We start from the raw sequence: 16,271 nt of genomic DNA, 5'->3' as shown, positions 1-16,271 counted from the left end.
CTGCACTCCAGCCTGGCCACAGAGCAAGACTCCATCTAAAAAAAAAAGTTTAAGGCCGGGCGCAGTGGCTCACGCTTGTAATCCCAGCACTTTGGGAGGCCGAGGTGGGCGGATCACGAGGTCAGGAGATCGAGACCACAGTGAAACCCTGTCTCTACTAAAAATACAAAAAAATTAGCCGAGCGTGGTGGCGGGCGCCTGTAGTCCCAGCTACTCGGAGAGGCTGAGGCAGGAGAATGGCGTGAACCCGGGAGGCGGAGCTTGCAGTGAGCCGAGATCGCGCCACTGCACTCCAGCCTGGGCGACAGAGCGAGACTCCGTCTCAAAAAAAAAAAAAAGTTTAAAACGCCCACAGCCACTGTTATGCAAAGTTCAAGGGCCTCTCTCACACTTAGCTGGTGGAGGAGTGAATACAGCCTTTCTGAAGAGAGAAAAATTAAGTAATAGCAAAATCATTGTTTATGATTCATAAATACAATTTTTGTCAACTAAAAAAATAAAATATGTAAAAGTCAAAAAAGTTTCTATGATTCAGAAATGCCACCGTTAGGAGTTGCCATAAGAGTGCACACAAAAAGGACATATGGGTCAAAGTGTTTGCAGCAGTGTTGCCCCAAATAAGGACATTTTGCAACATTGTGGGGTGGATAAAATAACTATAGAATATGCATTAGAATACAACAAAACCATTAAACATAATGTGGAAGAATATTGTATATTATAGGGAAATGCTCATAATATATAGGGACAATTTAAAAAGTAGATTACAAAACAATATGCCAAGACATGATTTCTGCCCAAGTCTGCCCTGATGGGTGAGCTAACCAAGGTTGCTGCACTGTGAGGGTACAGGGGCTGCCCCTCAGCCCCCACCCCAGCCACTGGGCTCCTCAGGAAAGGACATGTGAGTGTTTACTGCACATCCGACAGATGAGGAGCTCATAAGGACCCTGGATGGGGGAGTCCTCTGAATTTGCTGGAGCTGCTGCAGCCATCTTGTCACTGCCAGGGGAGAGCTCTCTCTGAGAGCGAAGGCACAGTGGAGGAAAGCAGAACTAAGAAGAGACAGAGAAAGCGAAAGTGGGAGAGAGAGAGAGAGAGACATGAGATGACAAAGTGTGAGTCTTTGGATTCTGCTTGGTGTAAAGCTAGCCTGCTCCTGGACTTTACAGATAATCAATTCCTTCCTCATCAGATTAACCTGGGTTTTTGTGGCATGTAACCAAAAGGGTCTGCACAGCCTACACACAGGCTCCCAGCTCATTTCCTTTGCAATGAGCGGTAACTGGAGGTGGGCAGTGCATGGACCTGCCTTGCAAGGCTTCTCTGTTAGTGGCACCTGGAGCCCACTGTCTCAGCTGGCACAGCCAGTGTGACACATCAGGCTGGGTGTGTCCTGGACCTGCCCCCTTTCTGGGTGCAAACCAGAACTGAGGATCCTGAGGGTGGGGGGGGGGGGGGCGGGTAGTTTCCTGCCTCAGGGCTGTGCTCCTGCTACCCCTTTGCCTAAAATGCTCACCTCTCTGTGCTCCCAGGGCCAGCTCCTTTGTATGCGCTGCAATTCTTTGAACAGCGCCTCCTCTGAGAAGACTTCCCTGACCACCTGGCTGAGGACATCATTCTGTCCCAGCTTCCATTTGTTTTGGGAGTGGCCTCCTGACACTTCACTTCCATGAGGCAGGGACCAGTTCTGTCCTGGTCACTGCTGTATCCCCAGCTCTAGATAAGGCCTGAGACATAGTAGGAGTGCCAGGGATCTTTGGTTACTGAGAAAACGAGCAGCTAGATCAAGGCTCCCAACACCAACACGCTGGGGACATGTTGGGAGTCAACTTAGCCCTACCAGCAGGTGGAACTGGTTTTGCTGCTCCAAAACAGAGTTCTAGCTATGGGGACAGCCACTAGAGAGCAGAGCTAAGGCCATGCTATGCTGAGGGGCCACAGTCTGCCCTGAACTGTGCCTCCCAGCCTGGAGCTAGTGAGGGGGCCGGACCTGGGAGCTGATGGATGGGGGCTTGGTGTGGGGACTTTTGGAGGGGAGGGCATTTTCTTGCTCTTACCATGGGGGCAACAGCTAGATGAGTGGGGGATCCACTCAAGGACATACTGCGGCTTCAGGCTTCCACCAGCCCAGAACACTCGCTCCATCTGAGGGTCTTGATATCAGGGTGTGGCGTCAGGAGCTGGAGCCTATGGGTTGAAAGCCAAGAGTGGGCAATCAAAGCTGAAACCAGGCCCACGTCTTAGGAGCTGGAGAGCACACAGGGCTGAACACACGACTTGGGGACCAGGAAACCAGGGAGCAAAGTCTCCAGGGTGCTTGGGCAAGACCCCAGATGGTCTGCAGCAACGCACAGGCAACATGGGATGATCAGCGCTACGTGGTGAGAAACTTACCTCCTTTCACAGGACAATATTTTCCAGTCCTTCTGAGTAAATCAAAGAGAAGTCTTAGCTTGGTGATTGCAGGTCTCTAATGCTTATTTCTCTGTCTCTGTCTCTCTCTCTTTTAACAAAAGTCTATGAGCGGCCTCAGGCTCAGGGCCTGTCTCAGGTAAAAGCGGGTTAGGGTGTAATAACAGTGATCGGTTTCATTGTGTTTATTTTTATAGTTACTTTCTAATTATAGCAAGTGATTCTGAGTTTCCATTTAGGATAGTAATAGGAAGTTTCTTTTTCAAGTAAATGTGCATAAGTAAAAGGAGACTGCTCAAAGGAAAACAGCTGGTGATTGATAGAACAGGCTGTGGCATTGTTGGGCCCCAGAGGGAAGGGCTGTGTGAGCACGCAGGAAGTTCTGGGAAGGCAGCTAAATGCAGTTGCTGCATGGGGACCAGGAAGCATTTGGAGACGTGGCTGGGCACAGCTTGGCTTTTGAGCCCAAGACAGGCCTGCTGGGGATGTGTTGGGAGCCAACGTACCCCTACCAGCAGGTGGAACTGGTTTTGCTGCTCCAAAACAGAGTTCCAGCTATGGGGACAGCCACTAGAGAGCAGAGCTAAGGGCATGCTAGGCCGAGGGGTCACAGTCCATCCTGAACTGTGCCTCCCAGCCTGGAGCCAGGAAGCTCAGAGAGGCCAGCGGCCCTGCCCAGGCCTCAGCACTGACCCTGCACCCCTAGGCCCAGCTGGGTGACCCCTAAGGGCTTCCTGGAATTTGAATGCAGGGTTATTCTGTGTGTGCTGCCTCTCAGAGCATATCACTTTGACGTGGACATCTCGGGTCTGGTCCTGGTGCTGTCCCTATCTTGCCATGTGACCCTGGGTGAGTTACCTCTCCAGGCCTTATTTCCCCATCTGTAAACGGAGATGAGTGAAATGACCTTTAAAGGCATGTCAGTCCATTTTGCATTGCTGTAAAGGAATACCTGAGGTTGGGTAGCTTATAAAGAAAAGAGGGTTATTTGGCTCACAGTTGTGCAGGTTGTACAAGAAGCATGGCACCGGCATTGCTTCTGGTGAAGCTTCAGGAAGCTTCCACTCATGGTGGAAGGGGAAGGGGGAGCTCGTGACTTAAATAGCAAGAGAGGGAGCAAGAGTCATGTCAGGCTCTTCTAAACAACCGGCTCTCACGTAAACTAACAGAGCGAGAACTCATTCATTACCACCGGGAGGGCACCAGGCCTTCCATGAGGGACCTGCCCGCATGACCCAAACATCTCCCACCAGGCCACACCTTCGACACTGGGAGTCACATTCAGCATGAGATTTGGAGGTGGCAACCATACATCCAAACCATAACAAGGACCCATTTCGGTGAGGGGACCAGGGACATATCCCTTCCCCTCTCCTCCACATCCTTTAATGTGGGGCTCAGCAAGGAAATTAGGGCTTGGGTCAAATTAAAGCCTGGGCTTAATTTCCTGCTCCAGTTATTAGCTGTGTAACCCTGGGCAAGTCACTTAACCCCCTCAGGTTACAATGTTACAAATGATCCCATTTTCCTCAACTGAAAAATGGGATAGGAACATGTCCTGAGCAGAGCTGGAGTGATGGTGCTATCAATGGCCCAGCAGTGCCTGGTCACACAGTAGGCCTGGGGAGCCCTGACTTTTACCGCACAGGGAGCTGCTTGCAGAGCTTGTTTTCAATCGTGGGCGTGGCAGGGACCTGCCAGCATCCCAGGGGACAGGGTCTCATGAGGATGCCTAATCCCAGCTCAAAGTGAAGACCCCAGGACTCCGTCACAGCCAGTAGGGGGGAGTGGCTGCTGCAGCAGGGCTTCACTGGAATGAACCCCTTTAAGCTCCAGGCCAAATGCCCACAGTGGTTTTGCAGGTATGGTTGTGAGGCTGGCATGGTGATCCCATCTGCAGTCCTCTAGGATGGGGCACCTGTATGGTAGAGGGCCAGGGTGGAGAGAAGACAAGGATGGGGATGAACCCAGGACCACAGACGACCCAGTTCCATGGACGATTTTCATCGAGGTGCCTTCAGGTCAGTTGAACACTGGGCTTCTCAACCTTTGAGGTATGCAGGTAAGAGTCACCTGCGGCAGTGGGGGATGCTCTTGTTAAAGTGCAGACTCAGATTCAGCAGGTCTACGGTGGGGTCTGAAATTCTTTGTTCCTAACAAGGCCCCATCCTGGAGGTCAGGTACTCCTCACCTTTCCTGTGGACCCAGCTTTTGAGGGGTCAGGAGAAGAATGTTCAGTCCCAGCTGCCACCACTCTAAAGTCCCCTAGAAACAAAGACTAATACAGGTGGCGTGGGAGAGGGCCCAGGCAAACAGGGAGGTGGGGTACCCCGGTGGGGCTGCAGTGGGCCCCTCGGAAAGCTTGCGGGAGGTGGGGGCCTGAGGAATTCAAGGACTTGTTCCAGGAACCCAAGGAATGAGTGGGCTCTAACTGCTGCAGCATATGGGAGATGCCAGGAGGAGCTGGCTGTGGCAGGCCATTCCAGGCCATCAGACAACTTGTAGCAGATGAAGATGCAATGTCCATGGCCAGAAAAAACTCCCATGGACGCTCAGGCAAGGCTGCCAGAAGCACGAGGAGGGGGAGCATAGAGTGTCATCGGGAAGAGGCAAGGTGATGGTCCTGAAGCTGCCCCATGTGGCCAGTCCCTTTTTGGGAAGCCTGAATAAATCCATTTCCTGTGCACTGTGTGGGAAGCCAACCCCTCTTCAGAGGTACTGATGGGGAACCCCCATGTGATTCTATAGGCTCCTTTACTCCCATATAAGTATTTTCTCTCTCTGTGCACACCACACACACACACACACACCCCACACATATCATCTATCTGTGATTTTGAGATGCACTTTTTTTTTCGCATTTCAGCACCTCTGAACTCAACAGGATCCTACACTTCTTATAGGCCTGGCTTGATGCTGACATCCTTCAGCCCCAGGGAAGACCTAAAGATCTCCAAGTCTTGAGGCACCTGGAACACCTCCATCTGAGACCACTTTAACATGATTTCTCTGCTTGAGGGATTTTGGACCACGCTGTGTGTATTCAGCCCTAAAACATGGGTGAGTGCCCGCTTGCAGTTCAGATTCTCAGAGGAAGTTCCCTGTACTCCACCCAGTGTCAAGTTTAATTTGTGCAAATTTCCTTAATGTCCCCTCCTGTACAACAGGTTTATTTGGTGTTAACTCTCACATCGGGGGTCTAACTCTTCGGTTTTCCAGTTTTCTTGCTGGAATACCACATTAAACTGTCCATGTTGGGTATTTTTTCTGTCTTAGTAAACATTTGGTGCATCTTAGAGTTGATAGCATTTTAGATTTGAAGAAATAACTGAAAAAATCAATATCATGTTTCATCATTACAAATAGACTCATAGCTCTTTAATTTTTCCATTTAACACTTTAATGTTCCATAGGCCTAGATTTTCAAGAAGTCCAATATCTCTCACTTGAAGTGTCTTTTCCCTGGAGTAGATTGGGAGATTTGAGGGATATCTGCCCAAAGACGAGACAGTCTGTTTTAGTTTCCCATCCAGCCTGATGGGGCGTCTACAGTTGTTACCACAAGGTGTCGCTGTTGAACAGATTCTGATGCAGTCTAGTGCATGGTTGTCCACTTCGAGTGATCACTTGCTGGGCCAAGTTCCTCTCCTTAAGTGGTGCCTCACATTAAGGTTCCCAAATTACAGACTCATTAATTCACCCTAATAAGCTCATCCAGGCAGTTTAGGTCTTCAGGGGCTTCCAGCCTCCAACACACATTGGGCCAAAACCAGCCTGTACCACCAGCTCCAAGCCCTGTGTTGAATCTAGATCATTGGTCCAGATTCCCCTTCATTCTGGGCCTGTGGTGTCCTTTCCAGACAGCAGACCTCAGTCAAGGGCATCCCAGTCCATCAGAGAGGTTCCAGGATCACAGATCCTCAAAAGGGGCAGTGTTGAGGATTCAGTCTGTTTTCTACCCAGAGGCCCCATTAAGTATGTTGTTATCACCTCCTCCCAGGGCTGTTTCTACATAACCCAGGGAAGCCATTCAGGGAACAGCTGCCTTATGAATGAAAATCCACCCCTAGACAATGTGCTATGCCATTCCAGCCAGAAAAATTGTTGGCAACTTCCCTTGCCAAAAATGCCTTGTATCACAGAATCTTATGCCATTATTGCTTTCTGGCCCAGGGTCCTCCCACCCTTCAAAAGGATGGCATACAACTCCCACTGTGTGTGTGTGTGTGTGTGTGTGTGTGTGTGTGTAGAGGCTGTTCTTGAGGGCAATAGGTGAGCTTTTGTTTTGCTTCTTCAGGTCTACGTGGTAAGGGGGAAGGGCTAGAATACTAAGATAGTATTAGGATAATGGATGGAAATATTTTAAAGCAATTCCAAGGTGGAAGGAACAGAGAGAAAAGCCTTGGAGCAGCTGGAGAGAACTGTCTTCAAGGAAATGGACTAAGTTTCGTCTAGAATGTGCGAGGTAAACTTCTCCTCCAGCTTCCCACGAAGACACTGGTGGGGTGGACACTGCTCTGGACGGTTTTGGCAGTTTGTTTTGTGTTTTGGAGATGAAGTGGCCCTGGCATCAAGGGGACGTGGGACACAACCCGAGACTTCCAAGGGGTCCGAGGAGCACCTCTGTCCGATACAGATGGGGAAACTGAGGACCACAGGAGGGGCTTGTCCAAAGTCACCCAGCGAGGTAGAGCCCCCAGTGGCTTTTTCCATTAAAAATGAACTCCAGGCCAGGGGCGGTGGCTCACACTTGTAACCCCAGTGTTTTGGGAAGCTGAGGCAGGAAGATCATTTAAGGTCAGAAGTTTGAGATCAGCCTGGGCAACAGAGAGACCCTCTACAAAAAAATTAAAAATTAGCCTGGTGTGGTGGTGTGCACCTGTAATCCCAGCTACTTGGGAGGCTGAGGTGGGAGGATTGCTTGTGCCCAGGAGTTTGAGGCTGCAGTGAGCCATAATTGAGCCACTGCACTTCAGCCTGGGTGACAGAGCAAGACTGTCTCAAATAACAAAAAAGAAAAGAAAAAAGAAAGACAGAAGAAGAACCCCAAACAGCTCACTGTGAGCCATGGTGACCCCAAATCTCCAGCGTCCCTGTGGGGTCCCAGGCCGGCTCAGTGCAGGTATTCTCGCACGGTGAGCTCCTTCAGGGTGATGCCGCGGGGCGTGGGCCTCCGGAGCTGGCTCGCCTCCAGCTTCTCCTGAAGAGATACGAAGTCCTTGCCCAGCGCGTAGGCCAGGCGGACCATGGCGTCCAGCAGAGGCGCATAGTAGCGATGGCCCTCCCGGGCCTGCAGGCGCTGGAGGGCCCTCTCTCCGGCCGCGAAGGCCTCGGCGGGGCGGTCGAGGTCGCGGTGGCACAGCAGCACGGCGCACAGAGCCGGGACGGCGGCCGCAGGGCAGTGGGCAGTGAGCTTCTCCTGCAGCGGCAGCACGCGCAGCAGCAGCTCCAGAGCGCGCGGGTACTGGCCGGCCCGCAGGCAGCCGAACGCCTCGCGCAGTTCCGGCCGCGTGAGGAAGTCCAGGAACTCCCGGGAGCGGCGCACGCAGCGGATGGCGTAGAGCAGGCCCAGGTACTCTTGCAGGGCGCGCCGACGCTCACAGATCATCTCCTCCGCGAAGTTCCCTGTCAGGTGCTTCCTGGGGAACTCCACGTCTTCGATCTCCTCCCTGAACGTCTTCAGCAGCGCTTTCTGGAGCTTCGCGAAGTCGGAATAGCGCCTTTCCAGGACGGCCTTGTTGTTGTCAAAGCTCCCAGTCTGGATGACGATGATTTGGTACACCTAGGGCGCAACCAGAGAGAGCTGTGGCCACCTCCCGGCGGGGGCTGCGGTGGGCAGAGCACCCCGAGAGTAAAGTTCACCAGGCCGGTGTAAAGCATGCCCTGAAAACGGGCGATCCTTATATGCAATTCTGTTAATTAATTAATTAATTTATTTATTTATTTTTAGAGACAGGGTCTCGCACTGTTACCCAGGCTGGAGTACAGTGATGCGATCATACCTCACTGCAACCTTGAACTTCTGGGCTCAAGTGACCCGCCCACCTCAGCCTCCTGAGTAGCTGGGACTACAGGCACACCCACTACCCGGCAGATTTTTTGATTTTTTTTTAAAGATGGGGTTTGGCTGTGTTGCCCAGGCTGGTCTTGAACTCCTGGGCTCAAGCGATCCTCCTACCTGGGCCTCCCAAAGTGCTGGGATTACAGGCATGAGCCACTGTGCCTGGCCCAATTCTGTTTTAAATTGCTATTGGCATCAGCTGAGTCAACCCTGGAACAACAACACAGCAAGGTGGGGACATCTGGGAGGAGAAAGGGCAGAGGGTCCTGCCCTGCAGGCTGCTGGGGTCCCTCTTGGCTTTACTTGCTAAAACTGGGCCTCTGTTTTCTGAACTGAGATGCTGTGTTTTCCAAATGTTTCACACTTGGGAATTAGTTTTAGGTACAATATAACATCATTTAGGTACACTGGTGATGCCGTTATATGGTAAGAAAATCAATTCTTTTCAATTCTCTTTCAAGAGAATCCTGATTACAGGCAATTATATATTAAGGGCAATTATAACCCGTGCAATCTGACTCCAGAGCCAGATTGCATGGGTTATAATTATAGCCCCACCATGGTCTAGCTGTGTGGTTTTAGATGAGTAATTTAACCTCTCCAAGTCTCACTTTTCTCATTCATAAAACAAGGATAGGCATAGTGCCTACCTCACCTAGTGAGGATTAAATGAGTTAATGCACTGAAGCCACATGGGGCTGTGCCCGGCATGCCATTGGCATTCAGTGGTAGCTTTGTTATTTATCCTGGTCCCAGGTAAGTGAAGGAGAAGGATGAAGTGTGGCTCTTAGGCAGTCTTTAACATCCCTTAACACAAGCTAAAATTCCATTCTAACAGAGAAAGCAGCTCCCAGGTGCAGGGCTTTCCTGAAGCCACAGTACCCAGCTAGAATTTAATAACAGCACATAGCTTTCCTTGTATTGACTTTCCTTGTATCGACTTTTCTAGTATGTTACTTTTTCTTTGTGCCATGTGATATTGGTTTTCCATTTAACGTATTTCTCTTTGAAATAAATGTGCTTCGTGTTTTTAAAAAGTGATCCAATTTAAAGAAAAAAATAAGTAATAATAATTATAACAGATACAGGGATATGGCAAAATTGGTGAAGAAAGGATACAGGTGACCAACACCCGTTAAGATGGGATTAAACTGGGCTATTTCCTTCTTGGGACCAAGAAATACGACTTATATGGTTCGAATCCTCACAGACCCTAGCAGGTGCTGAGCCTGAAATCTTGCTCTTTGGCCATTTTCTCCAGAAGAACGCTGTGAGTTAGTGTATTGACCCATTTCATAGTTGGGAAACCTGAGGCTCTACAGACGTATTCAGGGCCAGGAAGGAAGCAGAGTGAAAGAGGCTCCACCATTTCCTGATCTCTGCTTACCACAAACTTAGAGACTTTTCTCTCCTCGATGCGAGCTGAAGCTATCTCAAAGAGCAGTTTGACGTGCTTCCAGTGGCATTTCTCGTTCTGCCAGTACTGCTGAAGCTCCCGCGTGGTCATGCTGGAGTTGGAGCTCAGGCCACTGTGTGTGTCTGGAAGGGCAACACCCTTAAGGATCTGCACCCGGTCAGTGCACTTTCAAGGCATGGGCTTGGGGAGATGGCTGGGTCTATCTGAGATGGCATATCAGAACTCCTAAAGAGTATTGAATATCCCTCTCTCCCACCCCGCTGTTTATAGGCCCAATCGGGGCGTCAGACAGACCTCTGTGCCCAGCCTGGCAGAATCCACCCTACCACTGACAATCTCAAATAGCCCATCACCCCCAAGTGGTTTCTCAGCTGTGGAATGCGGTGCGGGCACCTTGCATCATCCACTTATGGTCTGCAGATTGGCCACGGTGAAATCCCTGCTCTGGACAAGCAGAGACGGTGGCTTGTGTGTTTCTGTGCTCCCTGCAGCCCTGACTTCCTGACTCTCGCCAGGACTCCTTGAACACACATCAGTGGGCAGGGGAGGCAGCGATGAGGATGTTATGTTCCAGCCTCAGCGAGCTGGCCCTTCCTAACCTTCTCATCTAACTGCCCACATGCCGGGCTCTTCTCGGACATGCACTGCTCTGCCTTGCATCCAAACCTCTATTTCCATGCCTGGAAAACGAACACAGTGTTTCTTAAACCCCACTTGAGCCCTGCGCCACTCTGAGCTTCTTAAGAAGCACAAATAATTGTGCATTTTATTGCAAAGGGCATGGGTCCCAGCTCTTTTCCAGTCTACCCTTCAAGACCCAGCCCCCACATCACTGCAAATGCCCCTTGGCATTAGAGTAAGAGCTTCCCAACTTGTTCCTATAGGTTTTTAATTTTATTTATTTATTTTTCGTGGCACGTCTAACTATTTTTCACTGATCTGTTTCTCTACCAAACCTCAGGACTAGTGCAGTGTTTGATTTGTTCCTGTTTCTGTTTCCCCAGTGCCCTGCATAGGGCCAGGAACAGCAGGTATTGAATAGGGGCATCTCGAAGGATTGTAAGAAAATATTTGTTCCAGGAGATGGCACTACGGCAGATGCTGTCCATGCCCCAGGCTGGACCATGCCCTCTTGGCACCCACTTTTCCAGAACATGCCACTGGCTTCCCTAAGGGCTTTATAGGGCCATAGCAGCAGGCCCAGGAGCGTCCCTTCTCCTATGTAGGGCAGGACTGGTAGATAACAGCCCGGCTTTCTCACCCCTAGGATAGGACAACCCAGAGATACATTCCAGGGTCTCCCAGAAGACCCCCGCTGGGGTTGAGCCTCAGCCACCTACCGTGCCTATCTGTTCACTGATGTCCTGCCCTGGCCTCTTGCCCTTTCCTTCCATTCCCACTCCCCTGCCATGACTCCTAGGACCGTCTCCCGGATAAACAGCTTGCACCAGATCTGTGTCTCAGTGTCTGCTTTGGGATAACCCAAGTTACAAGAGCTGCCCGGGCCTCTTGCTGTATCCACCAAAGTGACCCACATTTGTACTTTGAATGTCTTCAGACCTCTCCCCCAGACTGAGTCTCAAGCCTCAAGCCCACCTAAGTGCCCGTCAGGTCCTGGGCGCAGGAGGTCGGGGCCAGTGGCTGGTGCTTCCTGCTGGGTCCTTGCCGTGCAGTGGGTTATGGGTCCTGTGCAGCCAGGGCTCCCAGGGTGCTCTGGACTTGCCATGCTCCAAGGCTGCCAGAGGAACAAGAGAACAGTGAGGACCCACTCCAGTTGGGGTTCCCGGTGGCTCCTGGGGTGCCTAGGTGCTGTGTCATGCCCCCTACTGGCAGGCAGAGGGAATGACAGTGGCTCCACGGCTCAACCTTCCCTACTCTCCCAGCTGCCAGATCCCAAACCTGGGTCTGCCCCTTTGCTGGACAGGTTACTCCAAGGCAGAGAAGACCCTTCACCTATTGTGATGATCCATGTGTTATTGAGGTGATCCTTACGTATTGCTCAGAGTTTTAAATGAGATGATTTCAAGTAAAAGTATTGGCTTTAGTGATTACTTGAAAGAAAGATGCTGGCTTGTCTAGATACTCAGTTTTATGTTACACATGCGAATGAAGTCTCAGTGTTCAAGCTGAACATGGCCGCTCATGCCTGTAATCCCAGCACTTTGGGAGGCTGGGTTAGGAGGATCACTTGCGCCCAGGAATTTGAGACCAGCCTGGGCAATGTAGTGAGACCCCAACTCTAGAAAAAATAAAAAAAAAAATTATCCAGGATGCACGCCTGTGGTCCCAGCTACTTGGGAGGCTGAGACAGGAGGATCCCTTAAACCCAAGAGACTGAGACTGCAGTGAGCTATGATGACGCCACTGCACTCCAGTCTGGGTGACAGAACAAGACCGTCTCAAAAAGAAAAAAAGAAAGGTCAGTGTTCAGAGCAGGTAGATACTGGTATGAATCTTCTATTGATCAATCAATCAATTATCTATCTATCAGCAAAATTAACTGATAGCTTATTATACCCACTTCATACCCACCTAGGTTCTTCATAGCCCCTAATCTAGTTTAATGCTCACAGAAGTCTATCATTACCACCACATAACAGATGAGAAAACTGAGGTCTAAAGTCACGCAGCTGGTGAGTGTGCGCAACAAGCAAAGCTGAATTTGTCTCCAGTGCTTGTGACATGTTGGCTGTGCACTTCACACCCAACACACACTCTTGCACTAACCTGAACACTGTCTGTACTCAGGACTGTTTGCATCTCTCTTTTATGATAAGGGAACTGAGACTTAGAGTTGGCAAAGATGAAGAGCTGGTGAGTGGTGGGCAGGATACAGACCCAGGCTGGGCTGACTTCAGAATTCTCTCCACCTTACTCAGGGAGGGAGAACAGGCAGCTGGGATCCGGTTTACATAATAACTCTGTCTGTGACCCGGATACGTGGATGGGATGATCTGGTAGCTGGCAAGTGACTCAACTTTTCTGTGCTTCTGTTTCCTACAAATTGGGGATAATAACAGAACCCACGTTCACAAGGCTGGGGTGAGGATTCAGTCAGGCAGACTCTGAAGCCTCAGCTCAGGGCCCTGTCCATCTGAGGGACTGTGTAGTGCCCCTGCTCTTAGTGTCTGGTAAGTGCTAGATGTTTCCAGAAATATTTGTGAAATAAATGACTAAATTAAGGTGGACTGGAATAGAATTACAAATGTTTGAGACAACTTAGAAAAAGGGACAATTAAAACATTAGCTTGGCTGGAGGGAGTAGCTGGTATACGGGTTAGGCATGGAAATTCAAGACAAGGAAGGTGCAAATGACCTGAGGAAGCTGCCAGTGGAACATAGAGGTAGAGCTGGGACTCGAACTCTGGTCTGTTGGATTCTGGGCTCTTGGTCTGAACCCCTGGGCTGACTACGGCCTAGAGAAAGATAAAACCAATGCCTCCCTGGCACCCCCTGAGCACAGATGGGGGCAGGAGTCATGCATGTCCCTGAGCACAGCCAGTGCCTGTCCCTTGCTCCAGGAGTGAGAGCCCCTGGCCTGGGAGAGGGGAGGTCAGCTGGAGCCCAGAGCCTGCACTTCAGGGGGAAGTGCTTGCTGTGTTGGGTGAAAGGAACCCTGGGGCCTTCTCCATATGGCTCTGCACAGCCGTCCAGTGGGTGGCCCTCAGGGACCCTCGATCCAACCTCACCTTTTACAGATGGGAAAACAGAGGCATGGAGCAGGGGCCTGACTGGCCCAGGGCTGCACATTCTTGAGCATGCCGTCACGGGTACCTCTTGCTTGTCTCTTGTCCCTGTCAGGGAGTCGGGAGACATCGCCTTCCATCCTGACCAACTGTGTGTCCTTAAGCAAGTGCTTTAATATTTCTAGGCTTCAGTTTCCCCACCTGAAAAATGTGGCTACAAGCCCCGTCCTGCTGATAAGATGACGGATGACTAGGGGTGGGTTCCCTACATTCTGATAGGTGCCTAAGTGAGACAGCGGGTGGTCTACGTGATTCTTGGTGGCTGGGATTATTGGGGGCCCAGGGCACTCCTATGCTCAGCACTTCTGTAAAATGGGGGATGGCGAGTGGCCTTGGCCTCAGGGGCCCCAGCCTTTGCAGATCTGCTTTCATGACCAGGCAGCTGGCTCCAGGTCAGAAGCAGGGCACTACTGGCCCAGAGACCCTGTAAGACCCTAGAAATGATGCCTCGGCTTGACACTCCAGTAAAGACTGAGAAAGCTGATTATGAAACCAGGCCTTAGAATAAAATCAAATTCAGCAGCCACAGTCAGCGCTCTTATGGTTGTTTCTTACAGGTTTCATTGGGAGTCACCCATTTAAAGAGGAGGGGGAAGGAAAGAGTTGTGCACTGGTGTATCCATGGGGTCTTGGGTAGCTTCCCATCCCTCTCCAGGCCTCAGTTTCCTCATCTGTGAAATGGGAAAGCAATCCTGTCACTCTAAAAGCTCTCTGGGGATAGCCACATAGACGGTTCCATGGCCCTTTCCTCCCCTCTCCTCACCCTCTGTAGCAAAGATTTCTTGACTTTATAACAAAATGCTATAAGTGTTGTCGCTGCTGGCCTGGGGGCCTGTAGTTAGCCCACGGGACAGAGCAGCTTCCCAGCCCCCTCTACCTTCCAGCCCTGTGTGCATAGACAGTCATTCTCCAACTCCTGTCCCCGGGTGTCCTAACCACCCCCCTCTCCAAGAGCTGACTGCCAAATCCAGTCCTTCTTCTACTGGGCCCACAGAGGCCACACTATCTTTCTGAGGGCCTGCAGAGGACTTTTCATGGGGGATGAGCCTCTAGGGGGTGAAATAAAGCACCTGGCCCACTCTGGGAGACAGGAGATCTCAGGTTGTTAGATGTGTGGCTGCCTCTCTTGGGGAAAGGGTGGGTACCCTCCAACAACTGGATGCTCACCTGAGAAGCCTTGCCAAAGCCAGGGGCTCCCAACCCGAGTGTGAGTAAGAATCCCCTGGTGGGGTGGGGGTAGGATCCCAGGGGCTTGTTCAAAAGCAGGTATCCTGGCTCCTAACATAGGAAAGTACGATTGAACAAGCCAGGATTCTGCATTTTCCATGAGTTCCCTAAGGCTATGCTGACGCAGGGGTTCCCTGACACTGTTTTTTGAGAAACACAGGTGTGGTGACTTATTCTCCAGGCCCAAGATGCGTTGTACAAGCGCCTAGCATTTCAAAACGAATGGAGGTGGTGGAGGATCCAGGAGCTGTCCCTTCCTCTGCCTCAGTGCGCTAAGGAGAGCTCCAGACACAGCGGCTGTCACTAACTCTTTCCCCTCCCACCCTGCCCCCAACAGGTGCCAGGCAGGGCCCCAGGAGAAGGGGACTCAGGCCACAGCGGGCAGAGGACAGCTGAGCTTGGGATCAAATACTGACCTCCAGTCTCCAGGGCTGTGTGTGTCCAGGGGTCCGGGAGGAGTGTCACATGGCCCCTTTGAGCTCTTGGTTCCCAGCTCCGGCGACCAGATGAGGGGCTGCCATTTTCTAAGTTCCCCGTTTGAAAACAGGAAACAGGCTGTGTGACCTGCTTCTGATCGCCCCAGCCCATTGGCTGGTGAAACATGGTATATTGAACTCAACTGCCAGCCTGCCAGCTGTACCCACCTCTTCCTCCGGGTAGCGCAGGGAAGGGCGAGGCAGTGCCGGGCCAGCCCTGTGGGATCTAGCTCAGCCTCACTTTCCCTGCAGCCTTGCAGCAGTCTGGCTGTCCTTCGAGTCCCCGTTGATCTCTGGCATTCAGGCATTAGCTCCCAGAGCCCTTTAACGTTCATTATTCTACTCTATGAGCTAGGCATGATGGGGGCCGTCATGCCCCTTGAACAGATGGGAAAACCGAGGCTTGGATCACAGAGCTGGTGGGACACAGAGCCAGTGACTGACACAGAAGAGCAGTAGGGTAGAATTACAGTTCCATCTGGTGCCTTTTCTCTGAGCAAATCTGTATCCATCACCACCAACAGAAAGTCCCAGGGAAGCGAAACCCCAGGGCAGTGGTGTGATTCATGGCCACCCATCTTTGTGGCCTTGAGGGCAAGAGACGGAAATCAGACAAAAAGAAAAAAAAAAAAAATAGAACTTTGCTGCCTCGCCCAGAAGTTTACCATGTGTTTTTTTCTGAGCCATGATTCCCTTCCTCTCTATTAGAGGTAGTCACAGTCCTGATTCAGATGGGGGTTACTTCTTTGCTTTTCCTTAGAAATTTACCACCTATGAGATCCCCAAACAATTCAGTTTCATTTTACTCATTTGTGAATCTTATATAAATTGAACCATGCATACTGTGTGTATTCTCCAGTGCCTTGCTTCTTTCTTGCAACATTTATAAGATTCACTGATGCATTTCTGTGTAGCTACTTTTTTTCATT

At 50.9% G+C, this 16,271-nt stretch overlaps 1 protein-coding gene across 3 annotated transcripts; it reads right to left on the bottom strand.

Moving 5' to 3' along the window:
- Positions 1 to 702: 702 nt before the first annotated feature.
- SNX20 (sorting nexin 20) lies at positions 703 to 15,986 on the bottom strand. 3 transcript variants are annotated; one of them, XR_010114419.1, is made up of 5 exons: positions 15,283 to 15,862; positions 11,490 to 11,628; positions 9,864 to 10,015; positions 2,061 to 2,190; positions 703 to 1,055 (listed from the first exon to the last, which is right to left on the bottom strand). XR_010114419.1 is itself a non-coding variant. In XM_055298209.2 (4 exons), the coding sequence occupies exons 2-4, from the start codon at positions 11,617 to 11,619 to the stop codon at positions 7,529 to 7,531; spliced, it is 951 nt and encodes a 316-aa protein (XP_055154184.1). In that variant the 5' UTR covers positions 11,620 to 11,628; positions 15,283 to 15,986; the 3' UTR covers positions 5,764 to 7,528. The 3 variants fall into 3 exon arrangements, 2 of the variants coding, with proteins under 2 accessions (XP_055154184.1, XP_063468814.1); XM_055298209.2 differs by lacking the exons at positions 703 to 1,055; positions 2,061 to 2,190 and adding an exon at positions 5,764 to 8,197 and having other exon boundaries at positions 15,283 to 15,986; XM_063612744.1 differs by lacking the exons at positions 703 to 1,055; positions 2,061 to 2,190 and adding an exon at positions 5,764 to 8,197 and having other exon boundaries at positions 15,511 to 15,945.
- Between the last annotated feature and the right edge of the window lie 285 nt (positions 15,987 to 16,271).

This window comes from Symphalangus syndactylus, chromosome 11 (genome assembly GCF_028878055.3).
Source record: "Symphalangus syndactylus isolate Jambi chromosome 11, NHGRI_mSymSyn1-v2.1_pri, whole genome shotgun sequence".
NCBI lineage: Eukaryota > Metazoa > Chordata > Mammalia > Primates > Hylobatidae > Symphalangus > Symphalangus syndactylus.
Note: the sequence above shows the minus strand (reverse complement) of the source record. Positions and strands in the feature narration are given on the sequence as shown.

What these genes read in the sequence shown, in the direction of transcription:
- SNX20 (XM_055298209.2), bottom strand. Translation starts at nt 11,619, where the DNA reads ATGGCAAGTCCAGAGCACCCTGGGAGCCCTGGCTGCACAGGACCCATA. An exon ending in AGGACCTGACGGGCACTTAG is followed by an intron (nt 10,016 to 11,489) that starts GTGGGCTTGAGG and finishes TTGCCCTTCCAG; the next exon opens with ACACACACAGTGGCCTGAGC. An exon ending in GAAAAGTCTCTAAGTTTGTG is followed by an intron (nt 8,198 to 9,863) that starts GTAAGCAGAGAT and finishes GTTGCGCCCTAG; the next exon opens with GTGTACCAAATCATCGTCAT.